Genomic DNA, 23,491 nt, shown 5'->3' on the forward strand with positions numbered 1-23,491 from the left:
GGCAGCCTCTCCAGAGTTGACTTGTCTGGTGCTGGAAGCAGGAATGTGAGCTGCTGCAACTGCATTAGGAGGAAACAGTTCTCCTCCTTTTAATTGGCATCTTTGGTAGTTCTGTAGCTTTACTGCACCGCAGATCAGCTGTGTTTCCCCAGGCCACCATCTGCCCTGATGGTTTAACATCAGGGTGGCAGGCTGCAGAGGTCCTGTCAGGTGACCTAAAGACTGAGCCTGTGTGACCTGGGAAGCAGTACTCTGAGACCCCCAATTGAGGGACAGGAGTGACCAGTAAGATTCCTAACGGGAAGATAGATGTCAGGGAAACAATTGGGCCAGGATCTCCTACTGCTCCATTCCATGGGGAGATTCTCCCTTCTCTGCTCAGAATGTCTTTTTATTAAAGCAGCTAGCAGGCTTCCTTACATTAGATGCCAGATAAGTCTTTACTAAGAGACCACCATTCTTTTTCCTTGCAAATGTGGCTCTGTTGAGTTACAGATTAAATCAGCCCTTATGGGCTAGCATGGACACTTTGTCACTCCTTATTACGTGATATTTGTAGGAAATAGCATTCCAGGTTCCAAACAAGGGATTGGCACAGGAAGCTTGGGAACACAGTTGACTCACCAACAAGGGCTTTGCCACTCCTGGTCTGAAGCACTAAGTGTGTTTCTGTGTGAGGGCTGCCTTCAAGGCTGCAGTCCAGCATAGGCTCACAGCCCACAGGCTTGGCATTCAGGCCTATGGATGTTTGAAAAGCAGGGCAGTGTTTCCACTGGGGACAGTAAGGGTGAGTTCACCAAGCTTCCTTCACTGCCCTGTGTTACTTTATCTTGTGTAACATGACAAGAACCCAGTCTGAGCCTTGCAGAGCTACCGAGGGGCTATAAGCAGGAAGGGGGCCTAACCACATCTGCATTTCAGAAAAGATCGTTCTAGGGGAGGAGAAACCTGTAATCAGACTGTTGCAAAGGTTCCGTGGAGGGAGGGACAGTGGCATGGGACAGGATGACTGCTGAGCATATGGGGAGAAGAGCCTGGGCCTGGCAGCTGGCTGGCTGTAGGAGACGCAGGAGGAAAAGCTGAGGGTGGTATCCACATTTCTGGTGTTCTTGGGGTGACATTGAAGTAGTCAGCTGGAGAGAGGAGCCTTGAGCTCTTCTTTTGGGAAACCCTGAAAATGCTGTAAAGACTTCCAGAGAACTGCCATCCCAACTGATAGTTCAAACGTGTTCTTAAAATATCTGATCTTGGCAGAGTGGGACTCTGTGTAGGAAGAATCACATGGTACTTCTTATTCCATGTTCAGTCCCCAGCGTATGGTGTCTATTTTGAAATATGTGGTTTATGCAATTTTATTGAGAGGTTTCTTAGGGTCATTTGTTAATATTTTTCCATTTATAAAGGTATTATATAGTCTATAAAATTCCAGGTTAGGGAACAAATAACTTTCGAGCATTTCTTAAACATTTCTTATAAAGCCATATACTGTTGTGGGAATTCAAACTGTACAGTTAAAAACTATAGGCTGTCGGCAATGACATTTTAATGTGCATATTTCCATCTGAATGATTAACTGTCAGTTGATACAAACAAGCCTTCTAAGTATTCCTTGCTTTTCTCTGTTTTTTTTTTTAAATCAAACAACACACTTATAAACCGATACAAAATTCACACAGTATTAAATCACTCATTTAGGCTATCAGAGCCATGATAGCAGGAAGGGAACAACACAAACATACAATTGGATGACATCTTCACCATTAATCCCAAAACATCTGTGAGTATGCATGAGAGCTGATGTCTGTTTGGAGCAGAATGTTGCAAGCATAAATTCTTCTATTTTACTTCTCATTAAAACAAAACGAAACAGAGAAGAGTTTCTATGTTTGAAAACTGGGAGTAAGGACAACAGGCGTCTTGCCATATGGCATTCAACCCAGTCCAAGGTGAGAGTTTCTTCGTCCTAAAACTCTTGAGATGAGAATTCAGTTTATTATGATTCATACTAAGGCTGTTTCCATTATTCGGCCTAAAGAGAGACTAATATTGTGTATCCTGTTTATATGATGAAAGTAAGTTTTTCTAGGCCTGCCATTTGCTTTTCTGTTCATTATGGTTACTATCCCACAATTGGAAGACTTTTTTAAATCTGTGTGTACAAGGAAATCAAAGGGTTATGAAGTGCACAGTTGATATTTGAGAAACTGAAAAACAGTGACGTGCGATAAAAATGCCAAAAGCTTTTACTTTTACTGGGAGACTTCCTTGTTTTGTAATTGCCAGCTTTTCCAACAAGGGTGTACAAGAGGGCACCCTAAGAAATTATCTTCATGAGGAACATGTAAAATGTCCTGAGGTCCATATTGATCTTCCTTCCTCCACAACGGGAAAATAACAAAAGTAAATATTTGGGGCCAGGTTTATTTTGGTCAGATAAGTTCCAGTCTGGTTTCTAAAATTAGGGATTCTATGGAATGCACGTGGTTTGGGGCATCCTGCCGGAGAACTTTGTCTCAGGGATATGTAGTTTCTTATGTGTTGTTGCTTGCTTGGAAATGTGCATCTAAACCTTCCCTCACGTCTGCCCATCTGTGCAGGTAGGAAAGCTCTACCCAGCTAATTTTGGTAGGCTCTCGCTGTCCTGCCCTCACCAGCATGACCTCTTCTTAGATGCCGCTCTGAGCCTGCTGTCTGTCCTTCATACACCGCCAGACAGGTCTTCCAAGAGCACAGCTCTCATCCTGTCCCTGTTTCTCCTCAAAGCATTCACTGACCACCCCCTCCCTCAACTGCTTTCAGGCTAGAGGCCCTTCCCCACTCTGGTCTCACCTGGTGGTACATCCTCTGCCACCAGCCAAACTGTCCTCCTCGTTGCCTCCTGTAACTTTCCATTTCTCACTCATAAACATCCTTCCCTGTCCCCTCTGTCCATCCTTCCCTGCTCAGTTGTAGTTGCCCCCATCCCCTCTCCCCACAACAGAAGACTTCCCTGCCCAGGGAAGCCTACCCCTCTGAATGTTTGCCTGCACCATCCATCACTGTCTCTTTCCCTCAATGTCCACTGCAAAGGAGGTACTCAGTAGACATTTCTGTGTAGCCCTCCCTTTGGCATGAGGTTTCCCCCTTCTAGAAGCTGTTCTTGTCCTGTAAAAGGCATACCCTCCAAGCATTGGTTCCTGGGCTTGTCTTTCTCCTCCACCCAGACTCATTGAGCTTTCTATAGAACGTAGCAGTGGCAGCAGCTACCCTTCACCTCCCGCTGGGGCTTGTTGGAGGGTGTAGGGCCTGCATTCACAGGGCCTTGCCTTCATCTATCATCTTGGGTAGAATAGGAACAAGCAGGGCTGTCTTCCTGGGCTTGCAACGTAGGCCCTGCAGAGGCCTCAAACTTGTTTTAATACTCCGACCTTCTTACTTTTTGAACAAAGGGCCCTGCATTTTTAACAAATGATCCCACAAAGTATATATCCAAACCTGAGAACAGAGCAGGTAAGCAGAAGGGTTGCTGGTTGGGGTACGTGTGGAGGCTGGTGAAGGGTGTGTGACTGAGAATGGGAAAAGGAGGAATGGAAGAGATGCACTAGTTGTGAAGCACTTTTCTTGCACGCGTGACAGTTCTCCAGTACACACACACACACACACACCACTCTTTAACCTCTTCCCTGCTTTGCTTTGATCCACAATACTTAACACTATGTGACATACTCTATATTTTACATGTTTATTTATTGTCTGTCTCTTCCCACTGGAATTGAAGCTCAATAAGGGCAGGAATTTTTGTAAGTGTTGTGCACGTATCTATTCCACAGTTCTTGACACATAGTAAATGCCAAATAAGCAAGTGTTGGATGAATTCACTGCCCTTTGGGGGCTGGCATTCCTGCTACATGGGGTGATCAGTGGTAGTTGGGGAGAGGTCTGTGAGGCCATGGGAAAGTCACAGAGGAGACTGCAGGCCAGCTGACAAAGGGAAACTAAAAGGTACCACACAATTAAGTGGGGCAAATACTAGCAGAGCCCAAGTGAGCAGAGCAGCAGGAGCTAGTCAGAGATCTTCATCAAAGCCATGCCAGGGAACTGAGAGCAACAGCCAAGGTGGATGGTAAGATCATAAGTTTCCAACCCATGTGAGAAACACTTATTTTTTTCATTCCTGCCCCAACCATGAACCATGGGTCAGTGCTAGCAAATAAATTATTTATTAAGGAATTATTTTTCTTTTTGGCCTAGATCATGATGTCAGTCCTTTGACAAGGATTATGGAAGACTCTTGAGGCATTCTTGGAGGTGATTATTCCTGAATGCAGTTGTGAACCAGTTTTTGGTTTGAATGAATTGAGAGCAGACTTTAGATATGGTTACATTTTCTTTGCAAAACTAATGTGGAATACTCTGGATGAACTGGCTTGCTACTTTAACAAATCATTCTAATTAAACATCATGGGAAGAAGTTTGATCCAATTATGGCAGATTTTAGATGAATTGTATCACTGAATTGTGACTTTTGTCCATAGATAAGTATAAGAAGCAAATGCATTTATTATCTGGAGGAGGCTTGCAGTGCTCAGTGTTATGCAATAGTGATAGTGAGCCAGGAGTGAACAAGCTCCTCCACTTGGGTCACTCACAGGCCAGAGTGGGTGGGAAAGATATCCCACAGGGTGATGATGATAATGACAGAAGGCAGAAAACTATAAGCTTTGCAGTCCAACAAACCTGAGTTCAAATTCTAATTCTACTACTTAGTACATCCTTGGGCGAGGTCTAAGTACTTCACTTCTTGGTCACGTCTTGTCCAGTAAAATGGGGGTAATGGTACCGGCTGAGTATCCCTAATCCAAAGTCCAATTACTCTAAAATCCAAATATTTTTGAATGCTGATATAAAGCCATGAGTGGAAAATTCCGCACCTGACCTCATGGACTTGAATAGATATTTCTCCAAAGACATACAAGTGACCAACAGGTATGTGAAAAGATGCTCAAAGATATGGTGGGTCAAAGTCAAAACTTTGTTTCATGCACAAAATCATTAAACATATTGTGTAAAATTGCCTTCGGGCTATGTGTTTAAGGTATATATATATAACATAAATGAATTTTATGTTTAGATTTGGGTCCCATCCCCCAGATAACTCATTATGTATGTGCAAATATTCCAAAATCCAAAAAAATTTGAACACCAAAACACTTCTGGTCCCAAGTATTTTGGATAAGGGATCTTCAGGGTACCACATGTGGTGAAGACTGCATAAGGTTGGCATGTGAGCCACTGGCATGAGTATAGCAGGCATTCCATCAGCAGTAATCGTGGCTTCTCCCAAGGTCAGTCTTTTTTTAACTGTGGTTAAAAGAAAAAATATATATATATATATATATATATGTGTGTGTGTGTGTGTGTGTGTGTGTGTGTATAAAATGAAATCTAACCTCTTAAGTTTTTAAGTGAACAGTACAATCTTATCTATATTGCACATTGTTGTACAGCAAATCTCTAGAATTTTTTCATTTCATTGACTGAAACTCTAGACTCATTGAATAGTAACTCCTCATTTCCCCCTTCTCCCAACCCTTGGCAGCCACCATTCTGCTTTATGCTTTAGATACCTCATGTAAGTGGAGTTTGCCTGCATTAGATACCTCATGTAAGTGGAATCATATAATATTTGTCCTGTGACTGGCTTATTTCTCTTTGTATAATATCCTTCATCTATGCTGTGGCACATGTCAAAATTTATTTCCTTTTTAAGGCTGAATAATATTCCATTGTATGCATGGACCACTTTTTCTTTATCCATTCATCTGTCAATGGATGTTTCAGTTGCTTATTGTAAATAGTGCTGCAGTAAACATGGAGTACAAATAGCTCTTCAGGATTCTGTTTTCAGTTATTTTGCATAAATACCTAGAAGTGGAATTGCTAGATTACATGGTAGTTCTACTTTTAACTTTTTGCAGAAACTCCATACTGTTTTCCACAGCAGCTATACCATTTTACATTTTCACTAACAATGCACAAGCATTTCAGTTCCTCCACATCCTAGGCAAAACTTATTTTTCTTCTTCTTTTTTTGATGGTGGCCAGCCTAATAGGTGTGAAGTGATATCCCATTGTGATTTTGATTTGCATTTCCCTGATGGTTAGTGATGTCAAGCATCTTCTCATATACCTGTTGGCCACTTGTATGTCTTTAGAGAAATATCTATGCAAGTCCTTTGCCCATTTTTTATTTTTTTCTGTACTTCAGTGGTTGCAAATGACCATTTTTTAATCAGGTTTTTTGGGTTGTGGTTTGGTTTTTGTTTTTGTTCTGCATTGTAAGGGTTCTTTATATTTTTTGGATCTTATTCTCTTATTGGATATATTGTTTGCATATATTTTCTCCCATGCTTTAGGTTGCCTTTTCATTGTGCTGTTCCTTTGCTGCAGGGAAGCTATTTAGTTTGATGTAGTGCCACTTGTCTATTTTTGCTTTCATTGCCTATGTTTTTAGTGTCATATCCAAGAAATCATTGCTAAGACCAATGTTATTAAGTTTTTCCCCTGTGTTTTCTTCTGGGCTTTTTACAGTTTCAGGTCTTATGCTGAAGTCTTTAATCCATTTTGAGTTGACTTTTGTGTATGGCATAAGATAAAGGTCCAACTTCATTCTTTTGCATGTGGATGTCATTTTGCCAGCACCATGTGTTGAAGAGACTGTCCTTTCCCCATTGTGTAGTCTTGGCGCCCTTGTCAAAGATCATTAGACCGTACATGCATAGGTTTATTTCTGGGCCCTCTATTCTGTTCCATTGGTCTATGTGTCTGTCTTTATGCCAGTACCATACTGTTTTAATTACCGTAGCTTTGTAATTTGTTTTGAAGTCAGGAAGTGTGAGGACTCCAGCTTTGTTCTTTATCATGATTGTTTTGGCTATTCAGGGTCTTTTGTGGCTTCATATGAATTTTAGGATTGTTTTTCCCATTTCTCCAACAAAAACAAAAGCCATTTGGATTTTGAAAGGGATTGCATTGAATCTGTAGATTGCTTTGGGTAATACAGACATTTTTACAATATTAAGTCTTCCACTCCGTGAACACAAATGTCTTTCCATTTATTAGGTCTTCTTTATTTCTTCCAGCAATGTTTTATAGTTTTCAATGTGCATATTTTTCACCCCCTTAGTTAAGTTTATTCCCAAGTGTTTTATTCTTTTTAATGCTATTGTAAATGAGATTGTTTTCTTAATTTCCTTTTTGGTTTGCTCGTTGTCAGTGTATAGAAGCAGATCTGTCTTTTGCATGTTTATTTTTATCTTGCAACTTGGCTGAATTCATTTATTAGTTCTAACAGCTTTTCCTTGGAATCTTTAGGGTTTCTACATATAAGATCATGTCACTGTGATAATTTTACTTCTTTCTTTCTGATTTGTATGCCTTTTATATATTTTTCCTGTCTAATTGCTTTGACTAGAATTTCCCGTAATGTGTTCAGTAGAAATGGCAAGGGTGGTGCGGTGTCTCACGCCTATAATCCCAGTACTTGCGGAGGCTGATGCAGGCGATCACTTGAGGTCAGGAGTTCGAATACCAGCCTGACCAACATGGTGAAACCCCGTCTCTACTAAAAATACAAAAATTAGCCAGGCATGGTGGCGCATCCTGTAATCCCAGCTACTCAGGAGGCTGAGGCAGGAGAGTAGCTTGAACCCGGGAGGTGGAGGTTGCAGTGAGCCAAGATCGCACCACTGCACTCCAGCCTGGGCAACAGAGTGAGACTCCATCCCCCACCCACACACACAAAAAAAAGAAGGGTATGGTGTTTACCTTCTACATATTTGTGAATTTTCTAGTTTTCTTTGTATAGATTTCTAGTTTCATTTCATGGTCAGAAAAGACACTTGGTATTATTTCAGCCTTTTAAAATTTTTATTTTTATTTTAGATTTATTTTTAGATACAGAGTTTCACTCTGTCACCCAGGCTGGAGTGCAGCAGTGCAATCATAATTCACAGCATCCTCAGCCTCCCAGGCTCAGGCAGTCCTCCTGCTACTCTAGTCTCCCAACTAGCTGGGACTACACCATGCCCAGCTATTTTTTTCCTTTTTCTTTATTATTATTATTATTATTTTTATTACTACTACTCCTACTACTCCTACTATTATTATTGAGATGAGGTCTTGCTGTGTTTCCCAGGCTTGGTCTCAAACTCCGGGCCTCAAGCAGTGCTCTCACTTCAGCCTCCCTAAAAGTTGGGATTACAGGCATGAGCCACCACACTTAGATAATTAGTCTCTTCTTAAATTTTTAAAGACTTGTTTTGCGACTTAACGTGTGATCTATCCTGGAGAGTATTTTGCATATTTGAGAAGAATGTATATTCTACTGCTGTTGGATGGAATATTCTGTGTCTCTTAGGTCCATTTGGCCTATAGTATTATTCAGGTCTCCAGCATCCTTGTTGATCATTGTTGAAATCTACTATTATTGTGTTGCTGTTTCTCTCTTCAGTTCTATCAGTGCTTGCTTCATATATTTGGGTGTTCTGATGTTATATCTTCCTGGTGAACATATAACTCCTTTTTATCATTATGTAATATCTTTGTTTGTCTCTTGTGACAGCTTTTTGACTTAAAGTCTTTTTGGTCTGACATAAGTATGGCCACTTTTGCTCTCTTTTTGTACCATTTACATGGAATATCTTTTCCCATCCTTTCACTTTCAGCCTCTGTGTGTCTTTAAATCTAAAGTGAGTCTCTTTTAGACAGTGTATAATTGGGTCTTGCCTTTTCCCCCCTCTATTCAGCTCCTCTGTGTCTTTCTTTTTTTTTTTTCCTTCGAGACAAGGTTTCACTGTGTCATTCAGACTGGAGTGCAGTGGTGCAATCACAGCTTATTGCAACCTTGAACTCCTGGGCTTAAGCAATCCTCCCACCTCACCCTTTCAGGTAGCTGGGACTACAGGTGCATGCTACTACAACTAGCCAACTTTTTTAGTTTTTGAAGAGATGGGGTCTCACTGTGCTTCCCAGGCTGATCTCAAACTCCTGGCCTCAGGTGAGCCTCCTGCCTCAGCCTCAGCCTCCCAAAGCACTGGGATTATAGATGTGAGCCATCACACCCAGCCCCCTCCGTGTCTCTTGATTGGAGAGTTTAATCCATTTGTGCTTAATTATGATAGGAAAGGACTTACTATTGCCATTTGGTTAACTGTTTTTTATTTATCTTACAGTCCTTTTGTCCTTCTTTCCTCTCTTTCTGTCTTCCTTTGTGGTTCATTAATTTTTTGTTGTGACATGCTTTGATTCCTTTCTCATTTTCTTTTATCTCCTATAGGTATTTTCTTTGTGGTTACTATGGTGCTTACATGAAACATTTTGTAGTAATAATAATCAATTTTAAGCTGATAAACAGGGCCAGTCTTAATCTTGGCACAGTTTTTAGGTCTAAGCTATAACAATTTTTTTTTTTTTACTTTTTCATTTTAACTTACATTTAACTGCTTTAAAAAAGAATTAACTAGAGTTAGTAGATGTATGTTTTTACAAGTTGATAAACTTAAGTTCCAATGGTTTGTTTTAGGGCTTGATAAAGTGACTCTAACATTCATTTGTAAGTGCAAAGTGTTAGACTAGCCAAGAAATTTTTGGAAAAAAAAAAGTAAAAGGGAGTCTAGTACTATTAAACATAAAACAATAAATCTACAGTAGCAAAGCTGTGTTTTACTGGCACAAGCAGGAGAATGGAATGGAAGAGAACAGGATAGATTCGAACAGGATGCCCAAATCACTGTATGAGGATAAATTGTTCAGTAAATATTAGGATATTTGATTAATCTTTTGGAGAAAAAGGGCAGATTCATACATCCTACTACCGTATACCAGGACAAACCCCAAACAGGTAAATGTTTACTTTAAAAGATATTTACTACAAGAAAATATAAGTGAATAGTATATCATCTTAGAATGGGAAGGAACCATTTTTTAAAAAGATTATTAGATGTGACTTCCTAAAAACTTAAAACTTCTGCACATCCATAACAACTATAAACAAAAGTAAAAAGCCGATAACAAACTGAGACAATAGTTCCAACATACAGAACAATCAAGGGATTATATTGCTAATGTATGTCAAAGGAACTCTTATAAATCAAAGAAAAAAATTTAAAAATGGGCAAAAAAGTATATAAGCACAGTTCTCAAAAGAAGAAATAGAAATGACCAAAAAGCATACAAGAGATGTAGAACTGGGATGGCAGTCCAAGAAATGCAAATTAAAACAACACTGAGTTGCTGTTTTCACCTTTCAGATTGGCAAAGGCCATTAAGTCTCTGTCTTGGCATCAGTGCTTCTATTGGCACAGCTTTAGTGGAACACCCCATGGGTGGGAGTACACACTGGCACTGCCTTCCTAGGTGGCAGATTGTCCATAGGTATCAAGAGGCTTGACATTTTTTCAGACTTTAGTCCCAGCCATTACATGTCTAGAAATTTCTTCTAAGGGGATAACCTGACATGCACATAAAGATTATGTGCACTGGCTGGGCACCGTGGCTCACACCTGTAATTCAAGCACTTTGGGAGGCCGAGGCGTGTGGATTAGTTGAGGTCAGGAGTTCGAGACCAGCCTGGCCAACAAGGTGAAACCCTATCTCTACTAGAAGTACAAAAATTAGCCAGGCGTGGTGGCGGGCACCTGTAATCCCAGCTACTCAGGAGACTGAGGCAGGAGAATCGCTTGAACCGGGGAGTGGAGGCTGCGTGCAGTGAGTCGAGACCGCTCTACTGCGCTCCAGCCTGGGTAACACAGCGAGATACTCTGTCTCAAGAAAAAAAAAAAAGATTATGTTCACTGATGCTTACTGCAGTATTATTTTTGGAGTTTAAAAAATGCATGATACAGAATTATTATTTTAATACACTATATAAAATTCAAAAGATGTAAAAGGGATTAGAGGGAAAAATCATTCTCCTCTCCCTTCCAGTTCTGTCTTCTATTTTCCCGATTTCTCTCCCAGGAGACAACCAGTTAGTTATAAATATTCCCAGAGATACTCTTTACCCATATAAGGTTATACATATACATGTGTTTTAAAATTTTATTTAATTTTCTATTTAGAGGTTAATGGTAGCATGCTACATGGACCTAGCAAGCTACTGTGTGCACCTTGCTTTTCTCATTTACTGTCTCTCGGAGTGTGCTCCATTCTCAGTAGGCAATATAGTGCAGAGGTTGAGAGCACAGACCACTGGGTTTGAACAAACTCCACTCTTTACTAGCAAAGTCATCTTGGGCAAGTTTTTTAACTTCTCTGGACCTTAAGTTCTTCATCTGTAAAATGGATATAATAGTCCCTACCTCATAGGCATAGAATGACTATAAGGGGACTCACATATGAACAAGATAGGTAAGGTCCCTATACCCCTGGAGCCTACCCTCCAGAGCTTGTACAGACATTCATTACCGACTTACAGACATAGGGTATATGTGCATGTGCCTGAGATACTTCATCTAATACTGACCACAAACACTTCACCACATGTCTTCATAATGATCATCTGTTGTGGCTGCACAATGTTCTCTCCAGTTGCTATGTGCTGATTTTATTAACTATTCCGACTCTGTTGGACATTCATATTGTTTGCATGAAACTTCATAGTCTTTGACACATTACTCAACTGCTTTTCAAATGAATTCTCCCAGTTTACAGAGTGACTAGTGACATGTGAATGAATGGGCCTGTGCCATGAAAATCTCACCACCATCGCCTATATGTTTTTGCCATTTCTATTCATTTAATAGGTTAAAAAAAAAACGGGGCCTTGTTGTTTAAACTTCTTTTATTTGATTATTGTTAAATTTTAACCTTTACTTCCTCTTAAGTGCATTATCTGCTCACATCCTTTGTTCTGTTACTTATTTTGGCTCTAAATGTTATAAACAGACTCTGTGCAGTGATGGCTAAGGGCTCAGATTCTAGACTCACACAAATCTGGTTTATGTCCAGCCCTGCTACTTAGAAGCTATGTGACCTTGGTCACAGGGGTTTAGGGAAGTGCTGAGGCAAGGAAGGGCATTTCCAGCATAGGGGCTCTCCTGAGAAGCTGAATTAGCGAGAGGTTGGTGGCCTAGATACATTTAAGGTGTGGTGGGACCTTGTCTGGCTTCATCTAATAAGGCTACCATGAGTATTATTGGTTCATTCTGGAGTAGTTTTCAAATGTGGCATTTGGAGTGAAGGCAGTCAGCATTGGGCCTCAGATTCAGAGTTTCTCTATGGAAATTAGATCAAAACCTACAAGAGTGCCAGGGAAAGGCAGGGAGAGGCAGTGGGAAAGCTGGAAGCCCCGGAGTCAGGCTGTTCTGGCTTTGAACCCCAGCACTCCCAATGCATAGTTGAGAATATGTACTTTGAGTCTCCGTTTTCTCATCAGAAAATGGAATGGTCATGTCAGTACCACATACTGTGAAGACCAGAGGCAATTTATGTCAGGGGCCTTGCACACACAAATAAGGCACTCAACAAATGTGGGTTGTTATGAACCCACAGTGGATGGGGAAACACATCTGCCATTGTGGAAGATGAGAGCAGAATTCCTCCTGGCCATTGTTAAGCCACCAGCCTTGCTCTTTCCCTTGGTTTGTAACTACTGGAGGGACTACTGCCAGTCCTGCAGTGGGAAAATGAGCTTCCAAAGGTACATTTCTTTTATAGAGTGTCCGGTAGGAATTCTCTGGGGAACTTTATCTCATGGAAATAGGAGAAGGACTGACTGGATATCTCAAAAGGTGACTCTTTTAGTGACTGAGTCTCTTTTCCAGAAAAAAAGGATGTTTGGATTCTCAGCAACCACATCTGCTTTTGAATTCTGTGCGGTCTGTGCCCTGGCCTCTCACCACTCCCAACACTCCCCCTTTTATTCGAACAGAGGGAAGTTGTGTTTGTTGACCACTCTTTCAGGGTGGGAAAGGAATGTAATGTATGCATAGACTGCCCAGAATTTCCTGTTAGACACCCATTCCAAACCACGGCCCTGGGATGCATTCCAGAGATTACAGCCCAATTCTCAAAGAGAAGAAATGGCGCATTCAATTTAAATGTCCCTGGCCTTCAGAAAGAATTCCTCCTCTCCCCAGTTTAAAAAAAAAAAAAAAAAAAAAAAGGTGTTTAGCTTGTTCCATAATAATATAGTTGTGAATTCAACTCTTAAGATCTCTTCAGGGTTGTAATGGCTCTGACATTCCCACATGTGAAGAAATAGCCTTCACTTGGGCAATTTCAGTGTTCAGTTTTGTAGCATTAACAGCATTGATGTCCCCATTGATGCTTGGTACAGAGCCTATGTTTAATGTTCTGCTATAAATACTTGAACAGTGTAAATCTGCGATGGATTACCTTCTTAGTTCTGCTCTTGTAACAAGAAAGAAGCTAGTTTGAGGGAAGACTTTCGGTGCTTTGAGTCATTAGCAGTACATTTGGTGTGTTGTCAGAGAAACCAGACCTGGGCAGTAGTTAAAACAGCAAAAGCAGATTTTATTGAAAACTGTTGCATTAGAGGGAAAGAGACCTCAGTCCAAAACCAGGCTTAATTCTGAACACAGCATGGATAAGTGAGTACTCACAGCCAAGGGATAGAGTGGGAGTCAGTGGATAGAAAATTGCTAAGAAGAAACATCAGAGGTAGGGGGGCTTGTGGCTTAACCAACTGCTATGGTTTAGACGTGGTTTGTCCCCACCAAAACTCATATTGGTGTGCAGTTGCCATTGTAGTGGTGTTGGGAGATGGGGCCTCATGGGAGCTGTCTGAGTCCTAGGGGCAGATCCCTCATGAATAGGTAAATGCCATCTGGCCCGAGTGAGTTCTTGCCCTTGTGGGACTGGATTAGTTACCTTGAGAGTAGATTGTTATAAAGCAAGGCTCCTCCCACGTTCGCCCTCCTTTTGTGCATACCCCTTCCACTTTGTGCTTTCCACCATAAGTTGAAGCAGCACGAGACCCTTGCCAGCTGGGCTACCCAATCTCGGACTTCTCAACCTCCAGAATCATGAGCCAAATAAACTTCTTTTCTTTATAAATTACCCAGTTTCAAGTATTCTGTTACAGCAATGCTAAATGGATTGAGGCCCTGAACTAACAGAATTCTTGATGAAGACAGGCCAGGGTAGATCAGACATCACCTGGGAGATGGTGGAGGGTGAAGAACCCAATTAGATATGAAGAGCAGTCAGATATGGAGGATGGGGGATTCTTGCTAAACTGACTTAGCAGGGATCTTGCTAAATTTGGATTTTACAAGGAAGTACGCAGGTGGACCTAGGAGTTCAGGAATCTGACTGAAGTTCGGTCAAGCAAAGAGTCTTGGTCAGTGTTAAGGCAGTTTTTTTCTGAAAATTATATCGTGCTGGGTCTTCAGAGATCCGGCCCCTGTACCAGCACATTTATGTTGTGAGAGGCTGGCTCGGCACCATAGAAATGAAAAGCAAGCCTTTGTTTTTTGTAGCTACCAAGTTGTAGTTTCTTCACTTGAGGAGAAACTTGAATGATTAGGGATGGATTCATAGTGAGTAGCAAACATTTCCACCTACATTCCAGCTACTCTGATCTTCGTCCTGAACTCCTTTGATTGTGTAGAGTTGTGTGGGGTGCTGGGAGTTTTAGGTCAGATCACAGATAAGGAGAGATGGAAGCTGTGTATGCGTGTGGGTGGATGTGCTCAGGAACATATGTGAAGCTCTGAATCAGTGCAGACCTCAGAGGTTTGGGTCCTGAAGCCAGGGGTTAAGGATGGTTCCAAAGCCTCCCCACATCTTGAATCTAAACCAGATCAGAATGAAAGAATTATAAAAGGTCACTGGTTATATGGCATGGGCAGATATCACACTAATTAAGAAATGCTGGCTGTTTGGGGGTCAACATTTCAACTTCTGGCTACTGAAGGGAACCAGTTAGGTCAGGAAGTACAAGAGAAATGCACCCTCAGCCTACGATATGAGATGGATGTGGACCCTGTTGTGCCTCCATCTGTTGGCATAAACATAAACATCTGTTGGGTAGCTCTTTAGACCAGTCTTCTTGGGCCACTGAAGGTCCAAGCCCCACTGTCAGCCTCAGTGGACTTTCCCCTGTACATTTCATGGTTTTTCTTTTTTCTTTTTTTGAAATAGAGTCTTGCTCTGTTGCCCAGGCTGGAGTGCAGTGGTGCGATCTCGGCTCACTGCAACCTCCGCCTCCCGGGTTCAAACAATTCTCCTCCCTCAGCCTCCCAAGTAGCTGGGACTACAGGTGCATGCCACCATTTCATGTTTTTAGTTATAACACTTTCTTTCTAACCGTATTTAATATGAGATTTTGTAGAAAAGACCTGAGTCCTAAGGTTTGTTTTAAGCCCCACGTGTGGAGCTGCTTTTTGTTTGTTTAATTTCTATCATTATTACTGTTATTATTATACAGAGAAAACTTTACTGGATAGGAGGTAAAGTTTTAAAGAGCTACTTAATATTCTACCTTTAGACTTCACATAACCTAAAACAAAATGGATCTGCCTACATGTTTTTTCATAAAGCCAGGCTGTTTTTGTGAGGACCGTTGTCTGGATACAAGCTAAATTCTCCATGTTCACAGTGAGACCCTGCACTGTACCTAAACCAGTCACAGTTATTTGTTATATTTGAAGCTGCTGGTAGATTTTCTCTCTTACACAAACATACATGTTTTCACTGTGCCCATACAACAGTCCTGTAGGGTAGGGATTATCGTTCCTGTATTATTGTTGCTATGGAGGTGGGTGAGGTCACACCAGCTAACAAGTGGCAGGGCTGGGACTTGAACCCAAATGTAATTCCAAAGCCTGTGTTTTTTCCATGTAACTTATATTTAAAGTCAATTTCTAAATAAAAAATTTCACTCTAGGCTCTTAAATGGCCCACATGTGTAATTTGCAAATATCCTTGATCTTGGCTGCATTGGTCATAATTTAAAATTTAAACTCAGTAGTTTTAATTACAGAGCTAAGACAGTGACATTCATGTTACAAATCTGATCCCATCACTTCCCTTTTCCATAACATCAAATCCAAATTCATCTCCTTGGCTTGCAAGGCCCTTGCTGTCATTACTCCCATCTCATACTCCTTGCTACTCCTTTGATTTCTTAAATGTTTCATGCTCTCTCTCACACCATGCCTTTTACACATGCTGTTTCCCCACTTTCCTGCTCCTCCCACCACAAAAAAATTAATGAAACTTTCAGCCAGCTTCTTTCAAGAAGCCATTTCTGGACTGGGCACAGTGGCTCATGCCTGTAATCCCAGCACTTTGGAAGGCCAAGGCGGATGGATCACAAGGTCAGGAGTTCGAGACCAGCCTGGCCAATATGGTGAAACCCCATCTCTACTAAAAATACAAAAATTAGCCGGGCGTGATGGCGGGCGCCTGTAGTCCCAGCTACTCAGGAGGCTGAGGCAGGAGAATCACTTGAACCCGGGAGGCAGAGTTTGCATTGTGCCAAGATTGCACTACTGTACTCCAGCCTGGGTGACAGAGCGAGACTCTGTCTCAAAAAAAAAAAAAAAAAAAGTCATTTCTGTACCCCTCCCTACTCACAGTCCGCAGTCTAGGCTATGTGCTCTTCTTTGGGCCCCAGGAGTACCCTGCACTTTCCCATCCTAATAAGACTCATTGTGTACCAGAAGTACATATTCAAACATCTCTCCTGCTAGATGTGGGCTTCATGAGGTTGGACCCCTGCCTATGTTGTTGGTCAATGTTTCTGTACCACCTAGCATCAGAGCTTACATTTTCAGAGACAATCCTTTCCATTTCAAATCACGTAAACCCAATTATATTGGCTTAGGAGCAAAAGGGAATTTGTTTACTTATATAACTGAAAATTCCAGAAGGGTCTCGTTTTAATAAAACCAAGTTCTCAGACAATGTCATCAGAAATCTGTCCCTCTTTGTAACCCAGCTCCTTTTTCCTCAGTTTTGACTTCATCCTCAGGTAGGTATTTCTTACCGGGTGCAAAGATGACTACCAGTTGCTCCAGGCTTACATCCTGCCATGTTAAGAAACCCAGCAAAAGGAGAACATCTTTTCCAATAGGGCTTGCATGAATCCTTGCAGAGTCTTTGGCTCAGGGTGGGTCATGTGCCCATCCCTAAGCCAGTCATGTGGCTCAGATTGGCCAGCCCATGATAAAGGACAGAACACTGATAGGGTGAGAGTGGTTCCCCAGAGGAAAATAGAGGAACTTTTACCAGAAAGAAGAGTAATGGATTCCGGCAGGCAAAAACTGTCAGATGTCCACTACGCTCCCCATCTATAATTGGTGCTTTGAAGATACTGGTTCTTGCTGGGCCAGCACTCTGCTTAGAAGACCAGGGAGGCATTTGGAAGGCTTCTTGTCTTGTCTTTAAAGAGGAAGGCAATTGTCTATATGGGCACTTTAAGCTGCACCATTCATAGACCGTTTGTAAGCCTGTTGCTGGCAGATGGGAGGTCCCCAGCCCATGGGAAGGGGCAAGGGAGAAATGTGTATGAGTGGGAAACAAGGTCTTAATTTGCTGGGCTGCAATGACACCAGGACCAGGGGCTTAGGCAGAGCATTAGCTCTAAGGGCATATCCAGGAAAACAGCCACATGTTACCCTGTTCCTCCAGTGGATACACAAGGACCAGGAATAAGGCCCATGCCCCACATCTCCAGCTCTTTACAACCCTTTCCAGGGTTTCTGCTTCACCCGAGTTTGCTCAGAGAAATAGAGAAAGTTAAGTCTTAGGATCACCTCGGCTACCTCTATCAAGGATTTCCCTTTACTCTCCCTGTGGGGTATCTGTGCCCATGGCATGTTTGTGTGCTGGGACTGGCTGTGGGCATGCTTGCTTGCTTGTTTTTTTTTTTTCAGACGGAGTCTCGCTCTGTCACCCAGGCTGGAGTGCAGTGGCACGATCTCCGCTCACTGTAAGCTCCGCCTGCAGGGTTCACGCCATTCTCCAGCCTCAGCCTCCCAAGTAGCTGAGACTACAGGCATCCACCACCACACCCGGCTAATTTTTTGTATTTTTAGGAGAGACGGGGTTTCACCATGTTAGCCAGAATGGTCTCGATCTCCTGACCTTGTGATTCACTCGCCTTGGCCTCCCGAAGTGCTGGGATTACAGGCGTGAGCCACCACGCCCAGCCTCTTTTTTTTTTTTTTTTTTTAAAGACAGAGTCTCGCCCTGTCACCCAGGCTGGTGTGCAGTGGTGTTCTGTCAGCTCACTGCAACTTGTGCCTCAGCCTCCTGAGTAGCTGGAATTACAGGCGCCTGCCACCACACTCCGCTAATTTTTGTATTTTTAGTAGAGACAGGGTTTTGCCATGTTGCCCAGGCTGGTCTCAAACTCCTGACCCCACGTGATCTGCCCGCCTCGGCCTCCCCAAGTGCTGGGATTACAAAGAATGAGCCACCGCACCCAGCTGGGCATGTTTTCATTGACAGGGATAAGGAGGAGAAAGAGGGTGGTCTTTCTAAGCAGGCCTGCCCCGGGCTGAGCCTTGGGAAAATGGCAGCATGTAGTAGCCTATTGGGGGACCCAGCAGGGGAGACTGCTGGGTCAGCTAGCCACATCTGTGGTCCTCCTTGCATGGTCCCCTCAATGCTCCTTTCTGATGTACAGCTTGAGGCAAGAAGTCCCTGGAACCAGATGCAGACCCAGCAGGCAGAATGCTGTGCAGAAGAGAGCTAAGCTTCAGCCCCAAAGGGAATTAAGTAAAGGGATTGAGGAGGGAGAGTGTATGCTTCCTGCCCTCCACTTGAAAGCATTGTTCTTTTCCTAAGGGAAAACAGCCCCCAGCAGAGCTCACTGGGACACACAACCCCTCCCTTTTCCTTCCCCATGTCTATGTCTACTTTTTAGAGCAATTGATTAGAATCACTTCCTGAGATTTTTCTAGTTTTGCTTTCTGAATTACGGTTTATGTAACCAAGATCTGTTATAGTGAGTTGTTTCTCCTAGTTATCAGATATCAGAGAAAAAAATGTATGCCCGCAGAATCCAGCCTTTGATGCAGTGTTCCTGGAGAACCCCCCTCATTTATGAAGCAAAAGCTTCTACGAGACTATAATAATAAAAGCTAAAATGTCTAGACCGGGTGTGGTGGCTCACAACTGTAATTCCAGCACTTTGGGAGGCCAAGGCAAGCAGATCACTTGAGCTCAGGAGTTCAAGACCTGCCTGAGCAGCATGACAAGACCCTGTCTCTACTAAAAATAGAAAAATTGGCTGGGTGTAGTGGCGCATGCCTGTAGTCCCAGCTTCTTAGGAGACTGAGGTGGGAGGATGTCTTGAGCCCTGGAGGTAGAGGTTGCAGTGAGCCAAGATTGCACCACTGTACTCCAGACTGGGTGACAGAGTGAGACCCTGTCTTTAAAAAACAAACAAAAATTATGGAGTGCTTGCTCTATGTTAGACACTGTTGTAATAACTCATTTAATTCTCACAACAGACCCATAAGATGAGTATTTATTATCCTCATTTTATAGATAAACTGAGGCACAAAGAAATCACACAACTTGCCCAGGTCCTGTGCTATTGCTGGTTGAGCCAGATTTCGCACCTAGGCAAATTGGCATCGGAACCTACACTCCTAACCACCACACATTCTTGTAACTTGATGGGCTTTACCTGTCATGTCAAGACATGTTGGGATGCAAAATCAACAGCAGAAAGACAAGTCAAAAAGCAACCGTAGTGGTCCAGGGACAAAATGATGAGGACCTGAGTCAGGATAGGGCAGGGACAAGGAGTTGCTAAGGACACATTTAAGAGTCGATTAGGATGTCAGAACCAACAACTTAATGAGGGAGAAGGGCAGATGTCTAGCTTAGGATATTGGTACCCTGAGTGAAGAGGGGAGTGGTGAGCCCCATTTAGATATGCCAAGTCTGAGGCATCCAGAGGAGATGTCCAGCAGACAGGTGGATGAACTGGCCTGGCCCAAAGACACAGCTCAGTCATACACACATTCATTTGGGAGTTTAGTGGCCGAAGAAAAAAACGATCTCCACAGGGAGGTTGGCAAAGGCTTGCTGGGTGAGGTTGGCTTTGAGCCAGGCTCTGAAAAGCAGGATGCTCTGAGAAGTGGGGAAATGGGGGGAGGAGGAATGGGAGAAGGGATGTCAGTGTGATGAGGAGTCTACCGTGGAGGAAGCTAGGGAGTAAGGTGGGCAGGTGCTGGGTTTGGATAGGGGAGGTTATCAGGGAAAAGTGACAGAAAGCTTTGGAATGACTTTTGATGACTTCCTCCTCCTAAGTCTGATTTTTAAAAATGAAAATCGTTATGGAATATTTTAAACTGATGTTCATAGTTGCTACTCCCTCCTTTGCTCTTCCAAAGTAATTTCTTAAAACCAATATTATGGGGAGATGTATGCATTCAACTATCTTTAATATCCTAAAAGACCTTGTTCTTGGATACCTGGGCCACCAGGAGACCTCTCATGTGTCTTGTCAGTGGAAACATGTAAAGGGGGCAAGGGAGGAAAGGTGATGAGAGGTAAAGTCTTGATCAAAGCAGAGAAACAGCAAGACCCCTTTTGTGTGTACAAGGAGGGTGAGCGGTGGAGCATGGATGCCAGATGAGAAAGCCAGCAGGAGCGTTCTACCGGGCAAAGGACACTTCTTTGGTACCTTCTTTTCACATGGGCCTCCTCTGGTTTTGAGTTTAGTGGATATATTCAGTCTTGTTGATATCATAGACCAGGAGTGGCTGTGGGCCGTGGCAGTAGCCACATTGCTTCTGCAAGGCTGAGAACACTGCTGTTGCCTGGTTTGTCTCACAGGCTTGGAGTGTAGAAGCATAGGAATTAGGCTAAAGGTTGAGAATTAGAAGAAGGATATGGTTTAGAAATAGCACAAAGTTGCCGAAAGACAGTTTAACAAGACTGTTTACTTCCTCCCCACCATTATTAGAGCAATACATAATTACCAGAAAACATTTGGAAAATGTGGAAGAAATGTAAACACTTATGGTCCAACAATTAATTACTGTTAACTTTTTGACATATTTCTTGCAAATCTTTTCTTAATTATAATCTTTTTTAGTTTGCTTTGCTTAGTTATGATCAAATCGGATATACAATAATATATATTAACTTTTTCATCTAATGTTCTAACGTCAACATTTATCCATTAAACTGAATTTTTATTTCATGTGTCAACCAAAACTCCCTTACCAGTTTATGAGCAAGTCAAGGATCTTCTGGATGATAGCTGGGGGAGAGAAGCAGCAACTGGGGCTGGAAGGCAGTAGGGTCATTAGTACAGAGCACCCACGTCTGGAGCCCTATTCAGGAAGAAGTGAATGCTGAGGGTCGGTGAGGCCAGTGCTGGTCCTGAGGAAATCCTTCCATTTACCCTTCCCACCTCTCCTGATTTTGAGAGTTCTAGACCAATCCAAGAGTGATTAGAAAATTAGCCACTGAGCCTCCAAGAGGTTCCTGCAGGCCCTAGAACTAACCTTATTTGAAAGGAAGAATCCTGGAACCTTCCACACCTATGAAAATGAGAGCACTTTGACTGCTGCACTCTTTTTACAGAGAAGGAAAGACCTGGGTAAGCTCCCTTTCCCTGTCTGGAGGCACGATGGCCTCCCAGGTGCTCGGATAACTAATTTACTGACTCTGTTAGCTGTGTGTACCTTCTGTAGAGTAAGTAAGCGTGTGGTAGAAATTATGAGTAGTGTACTGGTTCCAGGTTTATAATTTTTTTAGTATGTAAGTTAATTTGTTAATTAGGGCTAGTTAGTCGTGGGGAAGATTCATGTCATCCAAGGATGAAAATAGGACCTGGAAAGGTGCTTTCTGCAGACTGCTCAGTGTCTCTGAGACATGAACAGATAGCTTGTTTACTTGCAGAGGAATGTGCTATCTGCTAGGGAAAAGATTTTTTTTCTTCCCCTGACTAAATTTTCTGAGTGTGGGATAAAAATTAAGACATTCAGAGTAACAATGAAATGGTTTAATGTATCATTTATATTAAATACAAGTTTATTGCAATGCTTTTCTCTCCCTATTTGGCGTGTTCCACCTTCTTAATCTAACCTAAATTGTTTCAAGATTGTATTCAGCATGGCACATGGGGAAATCACACAGTTTGGAAACAGGCCCACTTGGGTTTGAATCTGGCAAAGGAACCGACACAATCCTGCTGTATTTTCTCAATAGTTGTATATTCTCAGCGGTAAGATGGAAGTAGTAACACCTATCTCCTTAGGAGTATGCAAGATGAGGTTTGTGAACTATTGGGACCTACAGCGTTGGCCCTTGGTGAACAGTGGTTATTATCTCTTCCCACACTACCACTTAGGAGGCCCACATGCCTGGCAGTCCCAATGGCCTGGTCTGGCCTGACCTGCTCTTGAAATGAGATGCCTGAAATGTGATGGCTGGTGCTCTATGCATGCACCCAAGGATGCTTGAGGAAGATAAAAACAGCCAGCTTTCTCAGAGATTTATGGTTCTGAAGTTCATCTTTAGTAAGTGCTGATCTTAAATTCATACTCACTGGGCCATTTGCCCGAACCCAGGGTAGAAACCATTCATATCTGTGGAGTTGCTGGAAGAATAGCTTTTCAGTCCCTTTTCAGAATTTCCATCTGAATGCACTTAGTTTTGCTGCTGGCAGAAGAGTACCCCCAAAACATTCAGCAAAGGTTTTGTGATCTCTTGGGAGGAAAGGTGTTACACAAATCACTCCTAAGTGCACAAAAAGAGGAATTGTGCCAGAATTGCTTTTTGGGAGAAGAGATAAGCTCCAACAGTTATCATGTGGACTTAAATCATTTCCTGCACTGGCAATTTTCCCATTAACCCTAAGCATGGTCCCTTGCCTGCGGCCTCTTCTCAGAGCACCACTGACCCGCCTAGGCATGGCATGTGGTGGGACAGTCCCGGCTGCATTCCCAGGCAAATAATCCTGCCCCTCGAAGTTGTGAGCCCTCCCCTGAGGGGTGTTTTTCATCTATACTAATTTTCACCTTTTATTCCTGACTTGTGGCAGCTTGTTGTGAGCCTTGGATAAACAGAAAGGATGTGTCACTCCCTCCAGTGTCTTAGTTCAGGACAGGCTAGGGCACAGTATTGCCCTGGATCTCATGAAGATGGGCTTTGCCCTGGCCAGCCCTACTGGGGCAGGAACATGTGTTCTCCATCCAACATCTCCTGCTGTTTATGTTTTTTAAGTGAAATGGAAGCCTTCAGCCCTAAGCTCTGTGGATCCAGGCCCTCACCAACTTCTGGACAAACTCTTGGCAAGTTTAAGCAGGAGGTTCTTTTGTGCCTTTACATATCTTATTTCTTAACCCACAAAGTTAAGTCATTTCCATAGTGAGCAGGGGATGTCCAAGAACCTAGATTCAAAGTGATTTTTTATTGGTATCCATAATGGAGAGATGCTTCCCAGGGAGTGTCAAGTCTGATTTGTGCCTGAAAAGATGTTTATTTTGAAGTAGTGCTTGGTGCAGGGTGG

General features: G+C 42.6%; 1 protein-coding gene across 4 annotated transcripts in view; it reads left to right on the forward strand.

Annotated features, from left to right (window-relative positions):
• Positions 1–23,491, forward strand: part of CTDSPL (CTD small phosphatase like) — a 119,194-nt gene that overhangs the window by 58,191 nt on the left and 37,512 nt on the right. For 2 of the 4 annotated variants that reach the window (XM_045386476.3, XM_074031686.1), the window contains exon 2: positions 22,331–22,499. The exons of the other annotated variants lie outside the window; for them this stretch is intronic. In XM_045386476.3, the coding sequence (XP_045242411.1) occupies positions 22,406–22,499 (94 nt within the window). In that variant the 5' untranslated portion in view covers positions 22,331–22,405. The remainder of the gene's footprint in view (positions 1–22,330; positions 22,500–23,491) is intronic. 4 annotated transcript variants of the gene reach the window in all.

Source organism: Macaca fascicularis, chromosome 2 (assembly GCF_037993035.2).
Source record: "Macaca fascicularis isolate 582-1 chromosome 2, T2T-MFA8v1.1".
NCBI classification, from domain to species: domain Eukaryota; kingdom Metazoa; phylum Chordata; class Mammalia; order Primates; family Cercopithecidae; genus Macaca; species Macaca fascicularis.